Source organism: Ursus arctos, unplaced genomic scaffold (genome assembly GCF_023065955.2).
Source record: "Ursus arctos isolate Adak ecotype North America unplaced genomic scaffold, UrsArc2.0 scaffold_29, whole genome shotgun sequence".
Lineage (NCBI taxonomy): Eukaryota > Metazoa > Chordata > Mammalia > Carnivora > Ursidae > Ursus > Ursus arctos.
This window is the reverse complement of record NW_026622974.1, coordinates 20657066-20683456: the sequence shown is the minus strand read 5'-3', so window position 1 is coordinate 20683456 and position 26391 is coordinate 20657066. Positions and strand designations below refer to the sequence as shown.

The 26391-nt window shown below is 34.4% G+C and overlaps 1 protein-coding gene across 1 annotated transcript in view; it reads left to right on the top strand.

The window, feature by feature from the left end:
• Positions 1-26391, top strand: part of EYS (eyes shut homolog) — a 1472707-nt gene that overhangs the window by 349076 nt on the left and 1097240 nt on the right. Inside the window, 1 exon segment of the mRNA XM_044387239.3 lies at positions 16499-16629. Coding sequence (XP_044243174.2) covers positions 16499-16629 — 131 coding nt within the window.

The following is a 26391-nucleotide window of genomic DNA, read 5'->3' as shown; positions in this document are numbered from 1 at the left end:
GTTATTTGCTAAAGCATAGAGTTTTGTTTTTTTTTTTAATTTTTTTAATTATGTTAGAGTTTTGATTTTATAGTGAAAGCAACATACTAGCTCTCTAGTGTATATTAATATAATCTAAAACTTATTTCTATTCAACATTTATCAAAAATTGGACTGGAGGAAAAAAAAACCTTTTTGGGAAGCTCTAAATTTACCTGTGCCTTAGTATCCCATAATCCATTTCTAAATATAGTTAAGAAGAAATGTACTAAATTCCTATGGAATAATGTTTACTTCTTTGAACTTTAGTGTGCATAAAATCTAGATTATGTTGATGCAAACTTTAAGAAACAGCTATATGAAACTCATCTTGTGTCACCTGCAAGGATGTCTTAGAAAAGTTACCCACATCCTCTCTAGGAGGACCCTCTCATGACATTTCTTTCTGGCCTTAGGGTCAAGAGCAATTACTCTTCTTGAATCAAAAATGCATTATTATATAATGAGCATTGCTAATGATGGAACTGACCAGGTTTTCTTCTGTACTGTGTGCTAGAAATACTAGATCAAGTTAGTGGACCACCTAAAATCTTTAAGAGATGGCATTTTTAGCCATAGCCATATTCTTGAATTCATTTTGTAAACCCACAACACTTCTTTTTTCTCTAGCTTTGACTTTGAGACTAAGTTTCTATATTGTATTTCACTTGATCTCAAATCTTCTTCAGTATAGGCCTGACTGATACACACAAACACGTGGGCAGATAGCTAACTGGATTAGTGGTATGATTATAGGGAACCTGGGCTGATTTGCTTTGGAGCTCCTGCCTCAGCTTTTTGGGATGAACTTTGAAAAGGCTCTTTCACATTTTAGGGACTCAAAATCCTTGACAGGAGAGATTACAATAGGCAACATTTTGATAGAGATATCCAGAACAGGAGATGAGGGGAAAGCCACATGTCTTTTGGTAATCAAATGAATTAGTTTATTGGCACAAATAGCCAGAAATATATTGGGTGATTCTACAGAGTGAGAGATCCCATTAAAACGAATAAAGTATGAAGAATAAGAAATCTGACAGCAGATTGCTTGGATTTGAATTACAGCTGTCATTTACCAGATGAGAGACATAAGCAAGTTTGTATAACCTCTATGTATCTAAATCCACACCTTTAAGATACAGATAAGAACAGTACCTGCCTTCTAAGGTTGTTACACGGATTACAGAAGTAAGTAGATGCAAAGATAGTAAACACTGTGTAATTGTGACCCAGCTGGTTTGATCTGGAGATACATAAACCATACACTAAAATAGGTAATTTTAGGGAACATTACTTCAAGCTTTTCCCTGCAAAATCCCTTGTTTCTAAAATCATAGCAAGAGAGAGATGCATGGAAACTCAATAAAACATTTTTTCACAGTTAAAGGAAGCAATCTTTTTTTTTTTTTCCACAACATGGAAATCATGCTCTGTTTTGGCATATAAGCTATTGTATCTGTAACTGAGTTGAATAGAAATGCCGTGTTCAAATTCTCAAACAGTTTGGATAGATATCTATCGATAGATAGATATTTCAAATTTGCAAGAGATTGATAAGGATATTTCACAATTCATCAGCTTTTAACTTTTCCTAAAGGAATTTATTTTTCTTTGCATTTATTTTTCTTTTGTTAAAATCATATTTCTTCTGCTATATGGTTCTTTATTTTTGTAGAAAGCCACTATTATCTTATTAAACTATCTTATTCAAGTAGAGGTGCTGATTATAAATTAACTTCAAAATATAGTAAAATGGGTTTTTTTTAGAATTAGCTACAAAATCTCTTTTGCCTAATTGAATAATTCACAGAATGATGTTAAATGAATCACGGCTGAATATAACACTGAAAACTTTATATGTAGCACAATGGAAAATTGAGGTTTAACTTCCATGTTGTATTGATTACAAAACTGAGAACCATATATCCTAGCTTACCTAATAATAGTCACAAAACTAGTTGTTTTTGTGAGCTTCACACTAACCTTTTATATATTTATCCATTTAAATTCAGGTATTTCATGAGAGAGGAGATATTTTCACAAAATGTTATTGAAATTGTTACAATATTTAAAAACAAAAAACAAATTGAGCATTGGACATGATAAATAAAATCAAAACAACTTCCAATGAAAAACAACAGATTCTGTACTTTCAAGTATGCTAAATAGAGACAAAAAGTTTTAAATAGCTCCTTATTTTATTCTGTTATGCCTTATTTGCTTATTCAGAAATTTTATTTGCTCTTTTGAGTTTTGTGAATTTATTATAGATGTTAGTTACTGGTTCTCCATTGTGAAAGATGAATCTTCTCATGAATTCCCACAACCTTTTCTCTCCAACCTTTTCTTAATAGACGTTATTATTTTTAGTTCTTATGTTCATAATGTTAATAAATTTTTTAAATGTTTTTTTATTACATTATGTTAGTCACCATACAGTACATCCCTGGTTTCTGATGCAAGGTGCAAGTTTCGATGATTCATTAGTTGTGTATAACACCCAGTGCACCATGCAATATGTGCCCTCCTTACTACCCATCACCAGTCTATCCCATTCCCCCACCCCCTCCCCTCTGAAGCCCTCAGTTTGTTTCTCAGAGTCCATAGTCTCCCATGCTTCACTCCCCCTTCTGATACCCCCCTTTCTTTATCCCTTTCTTCCCCTACCGATTTTCCTAGTTCTTATGTTCCATACATGAAAGAAATCATATGATAATTGTCTTTCTCTCTTATTTCACTTAGCATTATCTCCTCCAGTGCCGTCCATGTTGGAGCAAATGTTGAGAACTCGTTCTTTCTGATGGTGAGTAATATTCCATTGTATATATGGACCGTATCATCTTAATCTAGTCATCGTTGAAGGGCATCTCGGTTCCTTCCACAATTTAGCTATTGTGGACAATGCTGCTATGAACATTGGGGTGCATATGGCCCTTCTCTTTACTACATCTGTTTCTTTGGGGTAAATACCCAATAGTGCAATTGCTGGTCATAGGGTAGCTCTATTTTTAACTTTTTGGGAGACCTCCACACTGTTTTCCAAAGTGGCTGTACCAACTTGCATTCCCACCAACAGTGTAAGAGGGTTCCCCTTTCTCCACATCCTCTCCAACATTTGTTGTTTCTTGCCTTGTCGATTTTTGCCATTCTAGCTGGCATAAGGTAGTATCTCAATGCGGTTTTGATCTGAATTTTCCTGATGGCTAATGATGTTGAACATTTTTTCATGTGTCTGTTAGCCATTTGTATGTCTTCATTGGAAAAGTGTCTGTTCATATCTTCTGCCCATTTTTGGATTTGATTATTTGTTTCTCGTGTATTGAGTTTGAGAAGTTCTTTATAGATCTTAGATACCAGCCTTTTATCTGTAGTTTCATTTGCAAATATCTTCTCCCGTTCTGTGGGTTGCCTCTTTGTTTTGATGACTGTTTCCTTTGCTGAGCAGAAACTTTTTATCTTGATGAAGTCCCACAAGTTCATTTTTTCTTTTGTTTCTCTTACCTTTGGAGATGTGTCATGAAAGAAGTTGCTGTGGCCGATGTTGTAGAGGTTGCTGCCTATGCTCTCCTCTATGATTTTGATGGACTCCTGTCTCACATTGAGGTCTTTCATCTATTTGGAGTTTATCTTTGTGTATGGTTTGAGAGAGTGGTCAAGTTTCATTCTTTTGCAGATAACTGTCCAATTTTCCCAGCACCATTTATTGAAGAGACTGTCTTTTTTCCACTGAATGTTTTTTCCTGCTTTGTTGAAGATTAGTTGCCCATAGAGCTGAGTGCCCATTTCTGGAATCTCTATTCTGTCCCATTGGTCTATGTGTCTGTTTTTGTGCCAGTACCATGCTGTCTTGGTGATCACAGCTTTGTAATATAGCTTGAAATCAGGCAACGTGATGCCCCCAGCTTTGTTTTTCCTTTTCAAAATTTCCTTGGCATTTTGGGGTCTTTTCTGGTTCCACACAAATTTAAGGGTTGTTTGTTCCAGCTCTTTGAAAAATGTCATTGGTATTTTGATCGGGATGGCGTTGGAAATGTAGATTGGTAGGTAGCATAGACATTTTAACTATGTTAATTCTTCCAATCCATGAGCATGGAATATTTTTCCATCTTTTTTTGTCTTCAGTGTCTTTCAAGAGTGATCTGTAGTTTCTAGAATTAGATCCTTTACCTCTCTGCTTAAGTTAATTCCGAGATATCATATGATTTTTGGTGCTATTGTAAATGGAATGGATTCCATAATTTCTCTTTCTTCAGTCTCATTGTTCATTTATAGAAATGCAACAGATTTCTGAGCATTGATTTTGTATCGTGCCACATTACTGAATTGTTGTATGAGTTCTAGTAATTTGGGGGTGGAGTCTTTTGGGTTTTCCATATAGAGTATCATGTCATTTGCGAGGAGAGACAGTTTGACTTCTTTGCTAATTTGAATACATTTTATCCCTTTTTGTTGTCTGATTGCTGTTGCAAGGACTTCTAGTATTATGTTGAACAATAATGGTGAGACTGGGCATCCTTGTCATGTTCCTGATCTTAAGGGAAAGGCTCTCAGCTTTTCCCCATTGAGAATGGTATTCGCTGTAGGCTTTTCATGGATGGTTTTTATGAGATTGAGGAATCTACCCTCTATCCCTACACTCTGAAGGGCTTTAATCAGGAAAGGATGCTCTATTTTGTCAAATGCTCTTTCTGCATCAATTGAGAGGTTCATATGGTTCTTGACTCTTTTCTTGTTTATGTGATATATCACTCTGATCGATTTGCGAATGTTGAACCATGCTTGCATCCCAGGGATGAATCCCACTTGGTCTTGATGGATAATCCTTTTAATGTACTGTTGGATCCTATTAACTAGGATCTTGTTGAGAATTTTGGTGTCCATATTCATCAGGGATATCGGTCTGTAATTCTCTTTTTTGATGGGGTCTTTGCCTGATATAGGGATCAAGGTAATACTGGCCTCATAGAATGAGATAGGTAGTTTTCCTTCTGTTTCTATTTTTTGAAACAGCTTCAGGAGAATAGGTATTATTTCTTCTTTGAAAGTTTGGTTGAATTCTCTGGGGAATCCATCAGGCCCTGGACTCTTGTTTTTGGGGAGGTTTTTGCTCACTGCTTCAGTGTCTTCATGATTAATTGGTCTGTTTCAACAATCAGTTTCTTCCTGTTTCAGACTTGGTAGTTTATAGGTTCCAGGAAGGCATCCATTTCTTCCAGGTTGTTTAATTTATTAGCGTATAGTTGTTGATAATAGTTTCTAATGATTTTTTTCTATTTCTTTGCTGTTGGTCGTGATCTCTCCCTTTTCATTCATAATTCTATTAATTTGGGTCCTTTTTCTATTCTTTTGAATAAGTCTGGCCAGTGGCTTATCAGATTTATTTATTCTTTCAAAGAACCAGCTTCTAGTTTTGTTGATCTGCTCTGCTGTGCTCTTGGTTTCTAATTCATTAATATCTGCTCTAATCTTGATCACCTGCCTTCTCGTGCATGGGTTAGACCTGTTCTTCTGTTCCAGCTCCAGCTTCTTAAGGTGAGAATATAAAAACGGCATTTTAGATTTTTCTGTTCTTTTGAGTGGGCTTGGATGGCTATGTATTTTCCGCTTAGGACTACCTTTTCAGTGTCCCATAGGTTTTGGACCAATGTGTTTTCATTCTCTTTGGTTTCCATGAATTGCTTAAGCTCTTCTTTAATTCCCTGGTTTACCCATTCTTAAGCAGGATGGTTCTTAGTTTCCAAGTGTTCGAGGTTCTTCCAAATTTTTCCTTGTGATTGAGCTCCAGTTTCAAAGCATTGTGGTCTGAGAATATGCAGGGAATAATCTCAGTCTTTTGGTAGCATTGAGACCTGTTTTGTGACCCAGTATATGGTCTATTCTGGAGAAAGTTGCATGTGCATTAGAAAAGAATGAGTATTCTGTTGTTCTGGGATGTAGTGTTCTGTATATATCTATGAGGTCCATCTGGTCCAGTATATTATTCAGAGCTCTTGTTTCTTTGTTGATTTTCTGCTTAGGTGATCTGTCTATTGCTGAGAGTGGAGTGTTGAGTTCCCCTACTATTAACGTATTATTATCTATATGTCTCTTTATTCTGGTTAAGAGTTGGCTTGTGTATCTAGCTGCTCCCCTGTTGGGGGCATAGATATTTATAATTGTCATATCTACTTGTTGGATACATCCTTTAAGAAGAATATAGTGTCCTTCTGTATCTATAGTCTTTAAAATCTAATCTGTCTGATATGAGAATTGCTACCCCACCTTTCTTTTGAGGTCCATTGGCATGAAAAAATGTTTCTCTATCACTTCACTTTCAGTCTGGATGAATCTTTAGGTTCAAAATGAGTCTCTTGTAGACAGCAAATGGATGGGTCATGTCTTTTTATCCAATCTGCAACCCTGTGGCATTTATGGGAGCATTTAGGCCATTCACATTGAGCACGATTATCAAGAGATATGATTTTAATGATGTCACGTTGCCTGTGAAGTCTTTGTTTCTATAGATTTTAAATTTCTGTTCTATATCACTCTTGGGGTCTTTTTACTTTTATAGAACCCCCCTTAATATTAGTTGTAGGGCTGACTTGGTGGTCACATATTCTTTCAGTTTCTGCCAGTCTTGGAAGGTCCTTGTCTCTCCATCAATTCTGAATGACAGCCTTGCTGGATATAGGATCTTTGGCTGCATCTTCTTTTCACTTAGTGCTTTGAGTATGTCTTGCCAGCTTTTTCTGACTTTCCAGGTCTCTGTAGACACATCTGACGTTATTCTGATGTTCCTCCCTCTGTAGGTGAGGATTCTCTTCCCCCTGGCCGCTTTCATGATTGTATCCTTGGATCTAAGATTTGTGAATTGTACTATTTTATGACGTGGTGTTGGTCTGTTCTCATTGATCTTGGGAGTGGTCCTCTCTGCCTGTTGGACATGAATGCTTGTTTCCTTTGCCAGATTAGGGAAGTTCTCAGCTACAATTTGTTCAAATATCTCTTCTAGACCTCTCTCTTTCTTCACCCCATCAGGGATGCTGATGATTCTGACATTGGAACATTTCATTGAGTCAGTAATCTCCCATAATCTGCATTCTTGAGATTGGATTTTTTTGTGCCAAGTTCCCATTTTTTTCCTTATTTTCTATCATCCCATCTTCTAATTCACTAATTTGTTCTTCTGCCTCATTTACCCTGGCCATCAGAGCATCCAGTTTAGACTGCCTTTGATTCATAGCATTTTTAATTTCTGCCAGATTTGCTCTCATTTCCACCCTTAGAGATTCTATATTCTTGTTAATGTTTTTGTTAATATTTTTTTCAAGCCTACATCTCATCTTGACCATTGTTACTCTGAACTCCATTTCTGACAATTTGGTTGTATCCATATCCATTAGTTCTGTGGCCGAGGCCACAGTCTCTGTTTCTTTCCTTTGTTGGGGATTCTTCCTCCTTGTCATTCTGATGAGGAGATGTTGCAGGGTTGTCCAGAGCCCAAATTATTGACCAGGACCCAAGCAATATGCATTTGTTTTATAGGGACCTTATGAGTGTGGGCTTCTTGATTTTTCAGCCTGCCTTCTGCAGGGGAGGGGCCTGTCACGCTGATACTCAGGCAACCCTGTTTGGGTAGAGTTGCCCCATCCCCTGTGAGATGGGGATGGGGATGGCACAATGCGAACTGGTATTTCCAGGCTTTTGTTCTCTGGCAGCTTTCCCTGGCGGTTTTCTGTGACTCTTCTGAGAGTCAGAGCAGCAGTGCCATTTCCAAGCCTCTGTCTCATAACAGAGAGATCACAGTCTGCTCTCCACTGAGCTCTCTTGGCCTCTTTAACTCTGTTTCTATTGGTGCTGCTAAAAACCCTGCAGTGTCCCGGGTTGAGCGCCCACAGCCGCTCTCCCGGTCCTTGCTCCCAGGGCCAGCATGTCTCTGCCCTTTGTGCAGCCTCTGGTTCCTGCACAAGCCCCCAAGCTCCCTGTTTCGGCGTGGTTTGCGTGAGCTCTGGAGCTCCGGTTTTCAGTCTGGTTGTTTGTGTGCTCCTGAGCTCCCAGTCTCAATCTGCTTTCTTGGCAGCTACCAGTCCGCAAATCCGGCCCGCACCCCAGTGCAGGAGGCTACTGCTTTCAGGCGCCCAAACGCGGGGGCTCCCGCCCCCATCCATTTATCTTATGATGTCTGTGCACAGATTCATGGCTCCCCGCTTCATACCTCAGTACTCAGAGCCAGAGATGTTCGTTTGTAAAGATACAGTTGTATCTTCCTGTGTCTCGGGCTGATTTTGTGGTGTTCAGGATGGTCTGGTAGATGTCCAGCTCGATTCAGGGGACCAGCTGAAAACAGGTCCTACTCTCCCATCTTTTTTCTTACCTCACACTCTTAAATTTCTGCTCAAATTTCTGATTTACATCTTTTTTTGTGTGTGTGTTTAAAGAAAAATTAGGTTATTATTTAAGTTTTACATTCAGTATACATCTTTTTGTCCACTTTATATGTAAAATGGATTCACAAAACTATCCTTGATAAAAAAGTTTCTTCAGCATTCACTGATTTAGACAATGATGTTTCCCAGCCATTATTATAGGATAACTTGTCACTGTATTCCTGAATTAAACAAATATTTTCATATACCATTCCTCTTTTTTTTCCCTAGGAAGACATCTTTTTTTTTTTTTTTAAGATTTATTTATTTGAGGGGGTGGAGAGAGAGAGAGAGAGCATGCAGAGGGGCAGAGGGAGAGGAAGGAGAGAAGCAGACTTCTCCACTCAGTGCAGAGTCCAACATAGCTGGATCCCACCACCCTGAGATCATGCATGACCTGAGCAAAATCAAGAGTGGGATGCTTAGCTTACTAAGCCACCCAGGCGTCCCATCCCTAGAAGCACATCTTAAAGTAACTTCTTGAGAATGTTTGAGAGAGAGGATTGTTTTATTATTTCATTACTCCAAGTAATTTTTTTCCCAGAAACATTTCAAGTTTTTTTTTTTTTTATCCTTGATGTTCTGTGATTTTGAAGTAATGAAACTAGATGTAGATCTTTTATTCCTACGTATATTAGGCTCCTAAATAGCAACTCATGTCTCATTTGTCTTTAAGTAAGACTTATGCTCCTGTTACTTTGCTAAACTATTTTAAATTATAGGTATGACTCCTGCTAAAGGCTATAATGCAAAACATGATAATAACATGGAAAACAATTGCAGTAAATAGATTTGCACAAAAGGAAGTTTTGTCTGCAAATAAAATTTACTAGTATGTGTTTTATTTACCAATATACATCCATCTCCTAATTAGCAGACATAGAATAATTAATCCGAAAGAAATCCTAAAGAGAATTCAGTAAACTATTCAGTAAATTATTGCTGAAGATATGAATTATTCTATCACTGATAGCATTTTAATTGGAGAAAGATTTATTGTCTTGAGGTTTTTGAGATACCAATATGACTAGAGTTAGGTTTGAAATAGGAACTAGGAATTGAGTCACAAGTGAGAATCAGGCTTAAGGATGTAGGGAACATACGTAGGAGTATACAAAAAGCCCTGAAATCAAAGGGCACAGAAAGGAAAAATAGGATAAGTAGTCAATCCTTGGGAAAATCCAACAGGGTGGGTGGAGAAAGAGAAAGAGCAAGTATGTCGATGGGGATAGAAGTAGGGACCTAGAAATAGGATTAAAACCCAACTGCATGTTATGCAACAAAAGCCAATGATTTGGTAGCAAATTTAACTTTTCTGGGATTCTTTAGTGTTGCAGTGGGTCCTAGTGAATTCTGGCTATCCTGTGTAATTTCTATTGATCCGGATGTCTTAGAATTCTGAGACTTTCTTCAGTCATCTAATATCTGCTATTAAGCCCATTTCAGTTATTTGAATTTTCAATTGTAGAATTTATTTTTAATTATTTATTTTATAGTTCTTCTCTATTGGAATTTCATACTTGCTGTGTACTTTTCATCATATTTTAATTTAATTTTTAAATATAGTTTTATTTAATTCTTTAATTCTTTGAACATATTTATAACAGCTGCTTTGAAGATTTTGTCTGCTAAAACTAACATGGGAGCCCACTCTAATTACAGGACGAAGTGTCAAACTAGATAAAAAAAGCAACATTAAATTATGTCCTCATATTCAAAGACTCAAATAGGCTAAAACTTAAATGATTTTTAAAAGATACCATGTGAAGAGTAAACATAAGAGAGCTGGAAGAGCTTTCTTAATATTGGACAAAATAGACTGTAAGACAAAAAAATTACAAGAGACAGCAAAATTTCATGATGGCAAAAGGATCATATATCAGAAAGATATATCAACTATATATATACACACAACTATCAACAAAACTCCAATATGTACTAACCAAAAATGAAACTATTCAAAAGTGAAATACATTAATTAACAAGTATAGTTGGAGATTTTAATAATTTCATCACAATAACTAGATGTAAAACAACTAGATGAAAAATCAGTAAATATATGGAAGAGTTAACATCAACCAACAGGTCCAACTGGCACTTATAGAAAACTCCACCTATTACAGCAGAATGGCAGAATATGTATTCTTTTTAAACACACATAGAACATTCTCCACTTGGGTAATGTATTAGGTTTAAAAAGACCACAATAGAATTAATTAAAACTCAACCCCAGAAGAACATTTGGGAAATTAAACTACATATAAATAACACAAAGAAATATGACAGGAGATATTTGAAAAAAAAATTTTGAATGGAATGGCAATGAATACAGAAAATCAAAATGTATCCTAAAGAAGTGCTTAGATATAACTTTATGGCTTATATTAGAAAAAAGTACCTAAAGTCAGTAATCTAAGCTTGCACCTCAACAAGCTTGAAAAAGAAAAGCAATTAAAACCAAAGTAAACTAAAGAGGAAAACAACAAAGATTGAATTAGAAATCAATGAAATAGGAAACAGAAAACAATAGGGAGAATCAACCACACAAAAATCTGTTTTTTTAAAAGATTACAAAAGTGATAAATCTTTAGTTAGACTGACTAAGAAAAGAGACAGAGACACACACTTTATTAATACCAGGAATGGAAGAGGGGGCATCATTATAACACTACAGAAATTTTAAAAGGTCCTAGGAATTATTATGGACAACTTCATGCCAACAAATTAGAAAACATAGAAGGAATATAAAAATTCCTAGAAAGGCACAAAAATACAAAACTTAATTAGAAATTTTAAAAAATGAACACGTAGCAAAATTGAGTTATAATTGAGTAATTAACCCTGAAGAAAAACATTGGTCGGATGGTTGCACAAGTGAATTCTGTCAAATATTTAAGCAATTAATAATGTCAACTATATACAACTCTTTCTTTTTTCTAATATTTATTATTGAATTATAGTTGACATACTGTGTTATATTAGTTTCAGTTGTACAACATAAGGATTTGATAGTTCTATACATTATGTAGTGCTCACCATGGTAAGTATAGTTACCATGTGTCACCATACAAAATTATTGCAATATCATTAATTATGTTACCTATACTGTACTTTCATCTTTGTGACTTCTTTATTTTATAACTGGAAGTTTGTACATTTTAATACCCTTTACCTATTTCATCCCCTGTCTCCCTCCCTCCTGGCAACCACCACTTTGTCTCTGTATTTATGAGTCTGTTTCTGGTTTTTTGTTTGTTTGTTTGTTCATTTGTTGTTGGTTTTTTTAATTCCACATATAAGTGATATTTTGGAAAAGAAATAGTATTATTTTTCTGTCTGACTTATTTCCCTTAGCATAGTACCCTCTAGGTCCATTCATGTAGTTCCAAATGAAAATATCTCATCATTTTTTATGGCTGAGTAATATTTCATTGTGGATAGATAGATAAATAGATAGATACCACATTTACTTATCTATCAGTGGGCACTTCAGTTGCTTCCATATCTTGGCTATTATAAATAATGCTGCAGTAAACATAGGGGTACATATATCTTTTGGAATTAGCATTTTCATTTTCTTTGGGTTAATACTTAGTAGTAGAATTACTGAACAATATGTTTTGTTTGTTTTTAATTTTTGAGGAAACTCCAGACTGTTTTCTGCAATGTTGCACCAATTTACAGTCCCACCAATAGTACACAAGAGTTCCCTTTTCTCTATGTCCTCTCTACAATTCTTTCTATAAGGAGAAGATTGAAAACTTTCTAAGAAATTCAGTAAGGTCACTATTATCCAGAATGTAAAACCAGGCAGACAGCAAAAGAAAGTATAAACCAGTATCCCTAACTTCAAAAGCTGGTAGCTATGACCTTCTTTGCCCCTGAAAATAGAAGAAATGAAATATAGATTAGCAGTAATGATTTGTTATCATTAGTGATATTTACTACAGATTTCTGAAAACTCTTTTAGTTTTTCCCCCGATTGCTTAATCTGTAAAATTGAAATATAAATATTTAATAATAATGGCAAAAACAAATTATTACACATACCAGTAATGGAGTTATTCACTCTGAGTATTAGAAATGTACTCAGGGTGTTTTAACAAGAAAATTACTTAGTTTAGAGTTTATTAAAAGAACATTACATGTAGGACCTGTAGGAGTTCTAGAATCAGATCTGGAAACTTGGCATAAATGACCGAGTCTAGACAGCAGATAAGGAAACGTCATATATTATCACAATGTCAGAAGGGATGGATGGCAGTGACCCTAGGTAACACTGAGGCAGTGTTATCAGTAGGGCGCTGGAAAATTGGTATGGTTGTCCTGACGTTGCCACATGCAAAACAAATGAGTTCTCCATCCCTGTTTCTTGTCATCATCACCTTACTTTCAAATTCTGTGGTGGGTCCGTGATACATTGCCAATTTTTGGTTGCATACCCACATTTTGGGGTACCTGAGACTGGGAAAGATACAACTTGCATTTTCATCTTCTGTTATGAAAGATGGTCTCTAACTCTTATTAAAGAATTATTAACTAGTTAATTATCCATATGCAAAAGGGAGTTGAGAGGATGAATGGTGCAAGTAAGTAACAGACAAATTCCACTATGTGTTCTTTCCTTAAATAATTTTGCAAAAAAAGGTATCTTTTTTACTTAGAAATTGTCTAATTTGTGAATATGAAAATAAATTTAGTTTACACTAATTGCTGAAAGAGATCATTGAAAGGATGTGACTCCTTGTTGACCCTCATGTTATACAGGGGCATTTGGAGGCTCCTTATCCCCTCCTCTGTCCTTAGAATATACATGCCACCCACTACTGTCACACTGGGAGCTGTTTTAAGGATATAACCTTGAAAGAGGAAGGTCTTGTTGAGATTATCTGGATTAGATACATGACTGAACCAAGTTATAGACTATAAATAAAGTTAAGATTCTGGTGGGTAGATGTAGAAATCTACTGGTCTTGTGGCAGCCCAACACAAGCCTTGTAGGAAAGTTCCCTTATTATGAAACTTACCACCTACCAATCTAGAGTGGTCTACCTCTTTCTTCTGTCTCTCCTTGCCCTCCATGTACAGGGGCCAATTTGCAAGCCAATAGTAACTTAAAGAAACAGGTAGTTGAGAAGGTGTTAGTTATGGTTTTTGTTTTGTTTTTAAAGAATTGCAGGAAGGATTCATATATAATGGGCTGTTTTTGAAGGAAAGGCATCAGAGAAAGTCAATTTGGTTAACATTATACAATCATATATAAACAGTCATGTATGTGTTTAATTTTAAGGAAATAATGTAAATTTTGAATTCTCCTAGGTTCACTGAGATGAGAATGAAGCCACAGTTGTAGTCGTATCAAAACAAAAACAGAAGGAATAAATACCTAGTTGATAGCATTAGGCAGTATGTTGTTTCTTTGCAGACAAGTTGAAAATCTCATATACTCTGAACGTAATCTTAGACTTAGTTGCAAGTTGTACCAGTGACACGTTTATAATGAAGTGAATCCTTTGCTTGTTTCTAAATAATAACTGTGAGATTGAGGTAGATGAGTGCCTAAGTGATGCCTGTGCAAATGGGGGCACTTTTGTTGATCTTTACAGCACCTTTAGGTGCCTGTGTCAGAATGGATTTCAAGGTAGCACACATGCTAACCAAAACTGGGATACCTGAAGGTTAATTTGAGGTGGAAGTAACTCCTTATTTTTAGAAGATACAATTCATCTAGTAGACATGCATATTAATTTCTTTTTCCAGGAGAACATTTGAATATATAATATCTGTTTGGATTATTTTACTGCATCTTCACATAATCACAGAAACATATATTTAGTGTTGAGATAATATTTTGCTTTTGTAAATAAACTAGATTTTTTTTAGATTTATCAACTATAAATTCATTACGCTTACGTTTATTATTTTTTTAAGATTTATTTATTTGAGAGAGAGAGAGCGCATGCACATGCGACTAGGGGGGCAGTACAGGGAGAGAGAGAGAGAGAGAGAATCTTCGGTAGACTCCATGCTGAGCACGGAGGTGGCTACTGTGGGGCTTGATCTCAGGACCCAAAGATCACAACCTGAGCCGAAACCTAGAATCTGGCTCTTAACCGACTGCATCCCCCAGGCACCCCCCTATCTACTTATATTTAAAACTTGTAATATTTCTTTTTATACCACATTTCATTCTGTTACTGTGGTAACTCTTACATTAGCTCTTGTCAGTATATATCATTTATTTTGATAAAGAGCTGTTTATGTTTTTAAATATTTATGGTTTTTTACATTAGGAGGAAACTCTAATAATAGACCTTTTTTTTTTTTCCCCAAGATCGGAAAAAGTAGTAAGACTCTCAATACTTTATATGCAAGCAAATACTATTAAACTGCCATCATTACAAGCCAAAATGTCCGAAATCTATCTTCCCAAAACTGTTCCTAATTCTACTTCTGTGAATGATTGATTCAAAAATAAAGCACTTCGTAATCTTTAAGCAGTAAGAAAGTCATATTTGTTTTGAAAACCATGAATGAAACAGCTGGGTTTTTTTTCCTGTTAAAGCTGAGAAACTGATTTTATGTGGTTAACCTTAAGAATGGTCATCTTCAGTAACTGGCCACTTACTAAAACTTAATGTACTATTTATCATCAACAAAAACTCAAGATAATCTCTTAAAATTGTATGACACAGAGCAAAAAGCAAGGTCTTTTAAAGAAATGTATTTTAGAACATCCCCAACTATAAGGAACAAACCAAGGTTTTTAAATGTACCATTTTTTTCCTCACAACATTGATTCATAAGGAAAATTACCAAATAAATAATTTCAAGGTTTAAACAAAGTATTTATTCACTCATGTATTATTTTTAATTTTCACTTTTTCCTCAGTTTAACTTGATGTTCTGATGTCATGTTTTCACTTCATATTTTGTTAGTAATCATAATAATACAAATAGATTTTCTATTTAGTTAGAAATAACTAAACAACTTTTTCCTACTTAGATATCTATTACATTAATTTTTCTCCAGCCCAGATTCATTTCACCATTTTAGAGAAAAACATTTAAGAATATTAAAAAGATTTCCATTTATCTAATTTGTGAATACCATGTGTTACATACTTGTCAATGCGAATGTTTCTATTCTCATTCAAAATTGTCAAAAAAATAGCTATCAAAAAAGTTGAGAATCAATTCAGAGTCAGTTTAGGCTATGTTTTCAGTGCTTTGCAAATTAACAAACAATCCAGGTGACATAGTAAGAAAGTCAGCTTTAGAAACACAGTTCTAAGTGGAACATTCATGGGAAATCTGCACTGCAGAACTAGTTAAAAGAAAATGTTAAGGGGTGCCTGGCTGGCTCAGTCCATAGAGCATGCCACTCTTGATCTCGGGGTTGTGAGTTTCAGTCCCACCTTGGGCATAGAGATTATTAAAAAAAAAAAAAAAAAGAAAAAAGAAAGAAAATGTTAAAACTATATAGTTAATGAATACTTCTGATTTATTTTCTTTCCACATGGACCTACTTTATGAAATTAATAAAAAGAAATGTGACTCCATCCTGCCTCCATAACACTATATCTGCAGAGTTCATGGATAAATTCAAATGCTTGCCCCCCTGACTTTATTGGTGAGTAACATTTGACAACTGTGCCTTGTAAAATACATTTAGCCCTGGGGGACATACATCAGGATGCCACTGATTCACTACTATTTCCTTTCTGTTCCTTTTTTATTTTCCTTAGATTAACATTTGATTTGTACCCCAGGAACTTGAAACATCTATTCTGTCTCTGGAATCCAAAGCAGAAGATAAATTATTTCACATCTAAGCAGCCTTTGAATGCCTACCAATTCAGAGGAGATTAGTCTGCATTTAGTAATTCCAAGAGAAGTTGTTACAGTTTGTAATAAGGTGAAATGAATGGATTCTGACACTAAATATGTAACATTTTTATCTCAGGAGTTTAGCCTCAGATATCACCCCAAATTGATTAAAAGATTTGGGCAAATTTAAGAATTATGACCTGGCACCTGGTTACCTTATTAAAACTTAAAATCTTTTTTATTATTTTTTTCAAGGGTTCAAGATATGAAATAAATGCAGATTTGTGTGCTTCACATCCATGCAAGAATGGAGCTACCTGCCTTGACCAACCTGGTAATTACTTCTGCCATTGTGTGGCTCCATTTAAAGGTAATGAACACCAAGGGAGAAGGAAAAGCAAACATAATTAACTTTAAAAAGCATTTCTGTCTCTTATCTGAACTCGTTTTAGTCTTTCAACAACATTATTAGTCCTTCATTTTCTTAAAGTCAGCTTCTAAAGTGACCAACCAATTATCCCTTAGGCAGAAACTAGAGTGAAATGAGCTTAGTTTATACAACCACTAAAACAGATAAGTTTCTTATTTTTCTATTGGGAAAGCCACCGATACAACCAAATGATAAAATGAAAAGTAAGGAATTTATTACCAGTCTATCATGTTATATTTTAAGTACTTTTTCCTTTTAATTCAATTTCTCATGAAATTGACAGGTTTTCCCTCCCTCCCTTCCTTCCTCTCTTTCTCTCGTTCGTTCGTTCTTTCTTTCTTTCATTAAACTATTATTTGTAAGTTATTCTGCAAGCTAGTACATAAAAAGTAAATCATTGGATACTTCCTTAGACTTCAATATCTTTTTCTAAGCTATGGAATTTGAAAACTAAATTAGCCAGAGTTCTCCAGAGAAACAGAACCAATGGGAGATATATCTATATATCTATATCTATGTATGTATTATGGCAATTCGTTATGAGGAATCGGCTCACATAATTATGGAGGTTGAGAAGTTTCATGATCTGCTCTCTGTTAGCCAGAGACCCAGGAGAGCCAATGATACAATTCTAGTCTTGAATCCAAAGGCGTGAGAACCAGGGGAGTGGATGGTATAAATCCTAGTCCAAGGATAGGAGAAAATCAACACCCCAGCTCAGCAGGTAGGCAGAAAAGGAGCAAGTCCTCCCTTTCTTTAGGTTTTGTGCTACTCAGGTCCTCAACAGATTAGCTGATGCCTGCGCAGTTTGGGAAGGGCAATCTACTTTACTGAGTCTACTGATCCAAATGCTAATATCACCAGGAAACACCCTCACAGACAAACCTGGAAATAATGTTTGTCTGGGCATCCTGTGGCCCAGTCAGGTTGACACATAAAATTAACCACCGCAATATTCAACTAAATACAATCAATTTAGATATTTTTAAATGTACTTAATTTTCTTGAATCTGCCTATTAATGAAAAAATGACTGCTGACAAATTTCAAATATTTTGTATCTATATAAACTCACTAAGTTATAGTTCCCTTATCTGTTAAATAGAGATAAGAATATACTTATCTCATTGATTTGAATTTAGATTTAATGAAATAAGTCATAGAAATACTATATCACCTGCCAGAAATTAATAATCATCAAGTGTTTTATTGTAATTTTAAATAATTTTCTAACATATATATATGTAAAAACCATGAAATAGGCACTATTTTCTAACGTTTGGTTAGGTAGGACTTGGTACATATTTATTTAATTATACATCTTTAAAGGTACATAGAAAATTATCTAAGCAATCCCAGCAGTGTAAAAAAAAAAAAAAAAATAGATTTTATTTTAAAAATAACAAGTTTGACCAGTACCTAGATCTTAGTTTCTCATATCATTCTCCAATAAAAGGATCCAGATCTCTTTAGAGATCTAGCTGATTCTTGGATTAAAATACAAATATACCAGTGAGTGTGGAGAGCTTGTAATGCCAGAAAGCAATGTGGTACTCAAAAACGAAAACCATGAGAGTATGTCAAAGGGACACATAGGCCAGCTGCCAAAGCTAGAATAATTTGAGCAAGAAAATAAAGGAGTAATGAATTATTACCCAAAATATAAAACAAATATCCATGAGTCCATACTGAGAAAAATAAATGATCGATAAATAAATGGGTAGGAATATTAGAAACATCTTTTATACAGAATAATTCCAAATAATTGATGTAGATACTTTACACTCAAGGAGAAATAACTTCTCACCTCTTAAGTTTGGGCTGCACCTAGTGACTGTTTTCCAAAGCACACAGCATGGAAATGGGGGTTGGAGGAGAGTAACATTACAGTGGAGAAATCCGACAAACACCACCTAAGTCAAATGATCAAAGTTAACATCACCGGTGCCAAATCATGTTAATATCATAGATACTTGATATGAAGTAATGAGAATGACACTTTTACTTAGTGATTTTTTTTTGTTAAAAACACATACCCCAGTCTAATCATGATAAAATCATCAAACAAATACCAGTTCTACAAAATACCTGACTAGTACTCCTTAAAACTATCAAGGTCATCAAAAACAAGGAAAGTCTGTGCAAAAGGTTTTTAGTTTACTATAATCACAATTATTTATTTTTGTTATTATCATCCTTGCCAGAGGAGATATATCCAAAAACATATTCCTAAGACTGATGTCTAAGGGTTTACTGTCTATTTTCCTTTTAATAATTTTATGGTTTCAGGTCTTAGTTTTAGGTCTTTAATTCATTTTGAGTTTGCTTTTGTATGTTGTATAAGAATTATTTTGCATGTAGTTGGTCAGTTTTCCTGAAGGAAGTCATCAACAAAATGAAAAGACAACCTACTGAATGGGAGAAGATATTTGCAAACTATCTTAAGATGTTAGTATCCAAAATATATAAAGAACTCATACAGCTCAACACCAAGAGAACAAAAAATGCAGTTAAAAAATGGGCAGAGGACCTGAAGAGCCACTTTTTCAAAGAAGACATACAGATGGCCAACAGACCCATGAAAAGATGCTCAATATCACTAATCATTAGGGAAAAGCAAATCAAAACCACAATGAGACATGCTCACACCTGTCAGATTGGCTAGTATCAAACAGATAAGAAATAACAAGTGTTGAAAAGGATGAGGAGAAAAGTGAACCCTCTTGCACTGTTGGTGGGAATGTAATTTGGTATAGCCTCTATGAAAAACAGTATGAAAATTCCTCAAAAATGTAAAAATAAAACTACCATATGATCCATCAGTTCTACATCTGGGTATTTATCCAAAGAAAAAGAAAACACTAATACAAGGAGATGTATACACCCTTATGTTCATTGTTCACTTCTTGTTGGAAGTGAGATGTCTAAAAAACTAGAGGAAAGAAGAACCAGAAGATAGAAAAGCACCCTCAATCAGAAGATAGAAAAGGTCCCTCAATCATGTAGAAAGATGTCCATGGGTCAGAAGTATCCTTATTGTACTGAGTGAGCAAAAAACATAAAAGTTTTTATTGTGGTAAGCCACTAAGATTACAAGTTATTTTTTTTTCTTTGTAGCAGGTAACATTATTTATCCTAAAAATTACCCCTCTGTGCTCAAAAACCCTTCCTTGAAAATTTCATTAGAATTGATTTTTAAAATGCCATGAATAAATATATTTTTTGAAAAGCATGTCTGTGTAATACAGTTACGAATCATTTCTGTAGGAAATGTACATATAATTTGTTCTTTTAAATTTGTAATTCTTGGGGCACCTGGGTGGCTCAGTTCAGTTAAGCATTTGCCTTCAGCTCAGGTCCTGATCTCAAGGTCCTGGGATTGAGCCCCATGTCGGTCTCTCTGTTCAGCAGGGAGCCTGCTTCTCCCTCTCACTCTCAGTTTCTCTCTCTCAATAAATTAATTTTAAAAAATTTAAAGACTGTAAAAAATTTAAAAACTGTTCATTCTCTGATTACGTTTAAGATTGTTAGCAAATTTGCAGTGTTTCAAAAAGAAATATAGAGATACAATGAAACTTCAGCAAAATGCAATCATAAGATTAAGTTTTAAAAATATTTAGTTGATTCATTAATTCAGTGAGGTTAGTTATTTTGTTATTTAACAAACTATGTCCCCCCATGTGGGAAAATCCAGGCCTCTTCCTATTTTGTGTATCTCACAAGCACCACCACACTCATTCAGTTGTGTACTGTTGATGGCTGTTTCAGCTGCAACTTCAAGAGTATATGTGCTCTTTGCCTGCAAAACCTGAATTATTTATTGTTTGGCCCTTTCAGAAAACATTTGCTGACCCTTGGTATAGAAAATTTTATAAGCTACTTGTTGTGGCTTTCTGTTGGTCTAGTCCAAGTTTTATTTATTGGCTCTTTATTGGCACTAATATATATATATTTAAAGTAATATACAAAATCTTGCTTTTTATAGGAAATGTGTAATTCTGCTCTACTGTATTAGATTAATATCATGTTTTTCATTATCAGTAAAATTGATGCCAGAGAAATAATACACGTTTGGGAATTTATAAATTATAAGCCCCCCGTTTTTTTTTTTAATTTAAAGATATGTACAGTTACCGTTTACCAAATATGTAGATTTGTAATATATAGTGCTTTGAGTGTTCAAGAATATACCCTAGTTCAAACATTTTGCCACTCGTAGAAGTTATATTTTGTTGCTAGTTATAACTTATTAAAGCATACACCAGAGAAAGGAATTTATCCTAAAAGTAGGTTGTGATTATATAGTCTACTTATGGGAACAATAGAAATAATTAGAAAAATCTTTGTATAATTACTTCTGGAGAGCTGAATAATGCAGTGTTTTTATGCATGTTAGTTTCTAGCATTATAATTACAGATGCTCCCCAAATAGCATAGGTTTCACACATGTTATTAATGCTGTGTATCCCTTGAAATCTGTAGAATCTTCTTTTTTTAAAAAAGAACAAATAAATATGGATAATAAATTCCTTAACACGACAATTGTTTTTCCATGAGGTGTTCATCCACCGGAGGTAGCTAGTGGCTGGTTTTGATTTAATCTAGGCTCCCTTCCAAGTTCTAGTCTTAGGAACTAAATTTAGCAAATAAACAACAAAAATGCATTTCCTTCCGATAGAAAGGGCATTCTTATTTTGTTTTCTGTTTACTATAAACTGAATCTTTCTTCAGCAATGAACAGAATATTTTAATAAATACAAATTGGTTTTCACCTTCCCTAATAGAGGTAATTATTATGATTTCTGTCAAGAAAACCTAATGCTTTTTCGTGTAAGAAAGCAAGATATGGACTAGATACATGTTCTACATGTTTGGATACCACTATTTTATATTTTAAGTAAAAGAAGGTGATACAGATCAGTCATTCACAATGAGCACTAGTGTCATTAACCGGTCTGTTGTCACAGCCAATCATTGCTTAAACACCCTCTACTAAAGCCCTCTATGTGCAACACTTCCAAAAAGAATTGAGTAATAATAATTTATCTTGCCGTGAAAAATGTACTAAGTATTGATTTTTTGTGTTTCCACGTGTGGGTTAAATGGTAATAAATAATGCCTCAAAGTGTAAATTTCCTATGTATGAAACAAAAAGAAAATTATTATTCATGCACACACACACACACACACACATATCTAGGATTAAATATACTTACTCATCTTCCTTCCAGAATTGCATGCAATTGTGTATGAGTCCCTATTTTATAAATTCTAATTATTATTCTTTATTTAAAAATATAATGATATATGTTACCCTAACTAGAATTTAAATAAAAACTTGAATTTAAAAATAAATCTAAAAAAATAAAACTAAAAAGTACAGGGAGTAGAAAAAATATATATATAACCAGTGCCAATTAATAATGTAGCCCTTACCCAATCAGCGATTTTAAATTCTAAAAATATATCCGCAAAATATAATTGGAGTAAAGAAAAGATGACGATGACCACCTATAATGAAAATTGCTGCTGGCAGATTCATCCAGGACCCTCTTTGCCAGGAAAGCACTTAAAGAGGTAGTCCACTACAGAATTTGGAGTGTTTTCCTAGTAGCTGAAGACCACAACTCTGAAAGAGTCTATTACGCATTAGTGATACTCTGATCTATATTAAGTTAGTGTAATTCTCTACAGTAAAGTATGATTGATAAATCTAAAATCTTAAGTGTATATTTACTAGTAACTAACAAAACTGTTGATTGTATAATTCATAAAATGAACCACTTGCAAATTGAATTTCATTAAATGAAGGAATCCTGAGAGAAAATAGTTTTGCATATATCATTGTTAAAGCAATAGTCTGTATTTTTATCATATTTTGGTGGTGAAAATTAAGTTGTTATCTTTTCTTCTAAAATATAAAATACAAAGAAGACAGGGCTTTGATGTAAATTACTGTTTGTTTCTCAAGAAAATAAGTGCTTAAACTAATAAGAATGTTATTTTAATAAGGCTACATATGTGCAAGTAGAATAGAAATATTGTTTGAGCAAATCTTATCTGCTGAAGCTTTAATGGCACATGTCCCTAAATATGTAGCAATTATGATAAAAGAGTAGAAATGGTAATTAGCCATTAAACATGTTTGCAAAAGAAAGTAAACATAGAAGAAAGAAAACTCAGCAAAATAAAAATGCTTAAGTGTGTTGAAAGCTAGAACAATATCGCTGTTTTCTGGATAGGACACTCTGTTATGGGAACTTGTAATTAGAAAGCAGATTTAAGTACATATATTTAAGTGCTTGTGAAGTGAAAAAGACTAGAGTACAGATAATAGAGCAATTAGTTTTCCAGCCTTCACAGGCCATATCTCAGTCATTCTTGGTTTGAGCTACAGTGGGGAGCTATAGATTCTGTAATTAAATGATGCAGTCTAGTCAATCTATAGCTATACTAAACATTCTTGGAGAACAAAATATTTTGGCTGGAAGATTGCTTCAACTCAACTACAGATCAGTTGAGTATATTAACAAAAAAATCAATCTGATTTAATGAATTTAACGAAAATAGTATGAGTATTATATTTGGAGAGGTCAAATAAATTGGGCTAATTGTAAAGAACTGAATTCATAACAACAGTACAATAGAAAAAAATATTCATTTAACAGTCTCCTATTTGTTCTCATAGCGATTTAAACCAGAAGCATGAAATACATGTTGGTTTGAAAATGAGTATTATGTTCAGCTTCTTGGAGATTAAGTCATTACTTTAAGTCTGATAGAAATACTTACATGCTGTGGCCTTTTAGACAGCAAGAATAAAGGGAACTGAGTAGTGGATAAGTATATTTCTTTATACTATTTAGAAAAGGAATTAATTCTGCATATTTCTTCTATTTTCTTTCTCTGTTTTTAGAATTCTTCAGTATTTAATATCTTGGTCAAATATTTATTTAATTGTATGATTTCAGTTGTATTTCTTACTAATGAATCACAACTGTTATTTATCAGTTTCATATCCCCTACCTTTTTTCTTTATAACTTATAGACTACATTTGTATGGGTAATTATATTTGATATTTTCTGTAAAAATAGCATATCAAATGAAAAAATACTGTCATAGACTATAAGTATGAACATATTATATTGAACATGCTTTTGAGTTTAATCAAAGAGATATTGTAGAGATACTTCCATCTGGGTAATCCAATATGTGCAATGATAGGATGACAGGTCTGGCAGATTCAGAGAAATGCTTAACTATAACCTACATTTTATACTAATCAGTTTTGATTTGCGTTACCAACAGGAAATAATGTACCTTTGACACTCCAACAGTTGGGGAAAATTATAATTAAGTTGAAATTTACAGAGAAGGATTAGCTTACAATGTATTCATAATAATTTGAACTCTGTAGAATTGGAAAATGATTATATATATATTTTTTTAAATTCTTACCTTCCTTGGTTTCTAGGATGTTACTCACCTTTCATTTCTGGTATTATTCAGCATCTTGTACTCAACTCTTTTACCTTTTCACTATATATGCTTTTTAGGTTGATTGAATCTATCCACATGTATCAATGACCTCTTTCCCAGCATGTAGAGAAAAATGGACTTTTCCCTTCAAGTTGAAAGAACTACATCTTGATGATTTCTAAACTGCTATGCATATCTTAGTACAATGAATGCTCCAGGAAGAAATTTAAAATAAAATAAACAGAGTGAGCTGAAGCAAAAGAAAGCATGGGAATTTGAAGGGCTCAAAGATATTCAATGTAGCCAAAATTTATCCTGAGGGCAATAAGGTTGGAGTATTAAGCACAGTCCAAATCAGAAATGTCATCTAAGGAATATTAGGGCCAATAACAAATCATTAATCTGTGAAAAAATATAATCAAATGTACATTTTGAGAGTTACTCTAAACTGTAAAGTAGAACTTCTTTTTCTCTTATAGAAGGGTTATATACTAGAAGAAGAGAAAAATTTAGGTGCTTGCAATAATCAAGCTATTGTCTAAAGCATAGATATGGAAACAAAGTTTGAGGTAACTAGACAATTTCAGAAGATAGGTGACAAACCAAACAGGATAGGCTTTAATGAGGTTCAGATGGATGAAGTGAGGAAAAGAAGAGAATTATACTCAGATTCCCAGGGTAGATAAAAGGAGTTATTGCTCTGGGGCCACAGAGGTAGAAGAAGCATGTTTAATGAAGAGAGAAATCAGCAGAGCTTCAAACATACTGTATTTGTCAGATTATAAATTATTAAAGTAGAAGTCTCCCTTAAATAATCCTGGTATGTGTGTGTAACACATAAGAGAGAATGGAAAGACTATAGTTTACTAAAACATGAGTTAGGAAGAAATATGTAGAATGACAAGGAAAGAATACTTGGGATAGGCACTGAGGAAACCTAGAATATAAAGAAATGATAGAGAAGGGAATACATAATGTGAGGCAATAGGAAAAGCAAGAGAAGAGTGTTTCTATTAGGAAGAAATGCTAAGAAAGTATCAAATATTGTTGGACAGTCCAGTACAATTTGCTGTCAATATGGTCTAGAAAAATAATTATTGGAGAGGCTTTGAAGACTTTCATAAGAAAAGTTTCATTAAAATTTAGTTATTGATGTTGGTGTTGAATGAGATGTGGGGGTATAGAGATGAAATGAGAACATGCAGATAGCAGGACTAGACTACTCCTTGAGAATATATGACTGGTAAGGGGAAAGGAGATGTAAGTCCAAAGGGGAGAAATGAGAGACAAAATATATTTTTATCTCTGAAATTTTGAGTGGTTCATGAGGTACATGGATATCTTCCATTTGCCCTTCCAGATCTTCTCTATGTCTAAGAAGCTGAATCATACTACATATATATATCTTCTGCCTTCCTTTGGGTTTGCCCAGTGTGAAATAAGAGGAAATGAGGAGAACACAAGATGATTATTCCCTCGCTTCTTTTTGTGGATTACCACTGGTTGGTTGTGTCCTTTTAGTGATCATCACATCTTCTCTAAGGTGGTGTTCTCCACATAGCGTTTCCGTCTCAGGTTCCAGTACCAGCTCACTCAACCCCTTCACACTGAATGGCACAAAGACCGCACTATGTCCCTTGTGGTCTTAGTACACCTGTCACACACTTGTAAATAGTCTCATATTAAAATCTCTTCAAATTTCCTGTTTGGAGAGCACCATCTCATTCCTGCCAGGATCTGATCACATGTGTTAATTTTTGTGTACTTATGGGATGATGTTAGCACAACAGTAGAGACTAAACCTACAGGAAACAGAATAGTTAACAAAGAGAGAGCAGTAGAATGTGGTGAGACAAAGATCTAGAAATATGGTGACAACATTAGTTATAGACAGGAGAAGGGACAGATCTGTCATTATTTTAAAAGAAATTAACCAAATGGAAAAGATGGATGGTGATATCGATAACACTTTAGAGATTTTGGCAGGAATTTGGGAGAGTTATCATCTGATGACATCTGTTTTTGCTGGAACTCAAACGTGTGGCTATTTTCTATGAGTGATAGGAACAGTAGTGTAATTGAGAATTAAGGGAGAGTGTAAACTGTTTTCACATTTAGTTGACTATCCAGTTTCCTACATGCTGATGATACATTGATCTTGAAAGTGATCCTTCTAACCACATTGTTCTTTAGGAGCAGGAGCTGCTCCTTTGACTAGAGTTG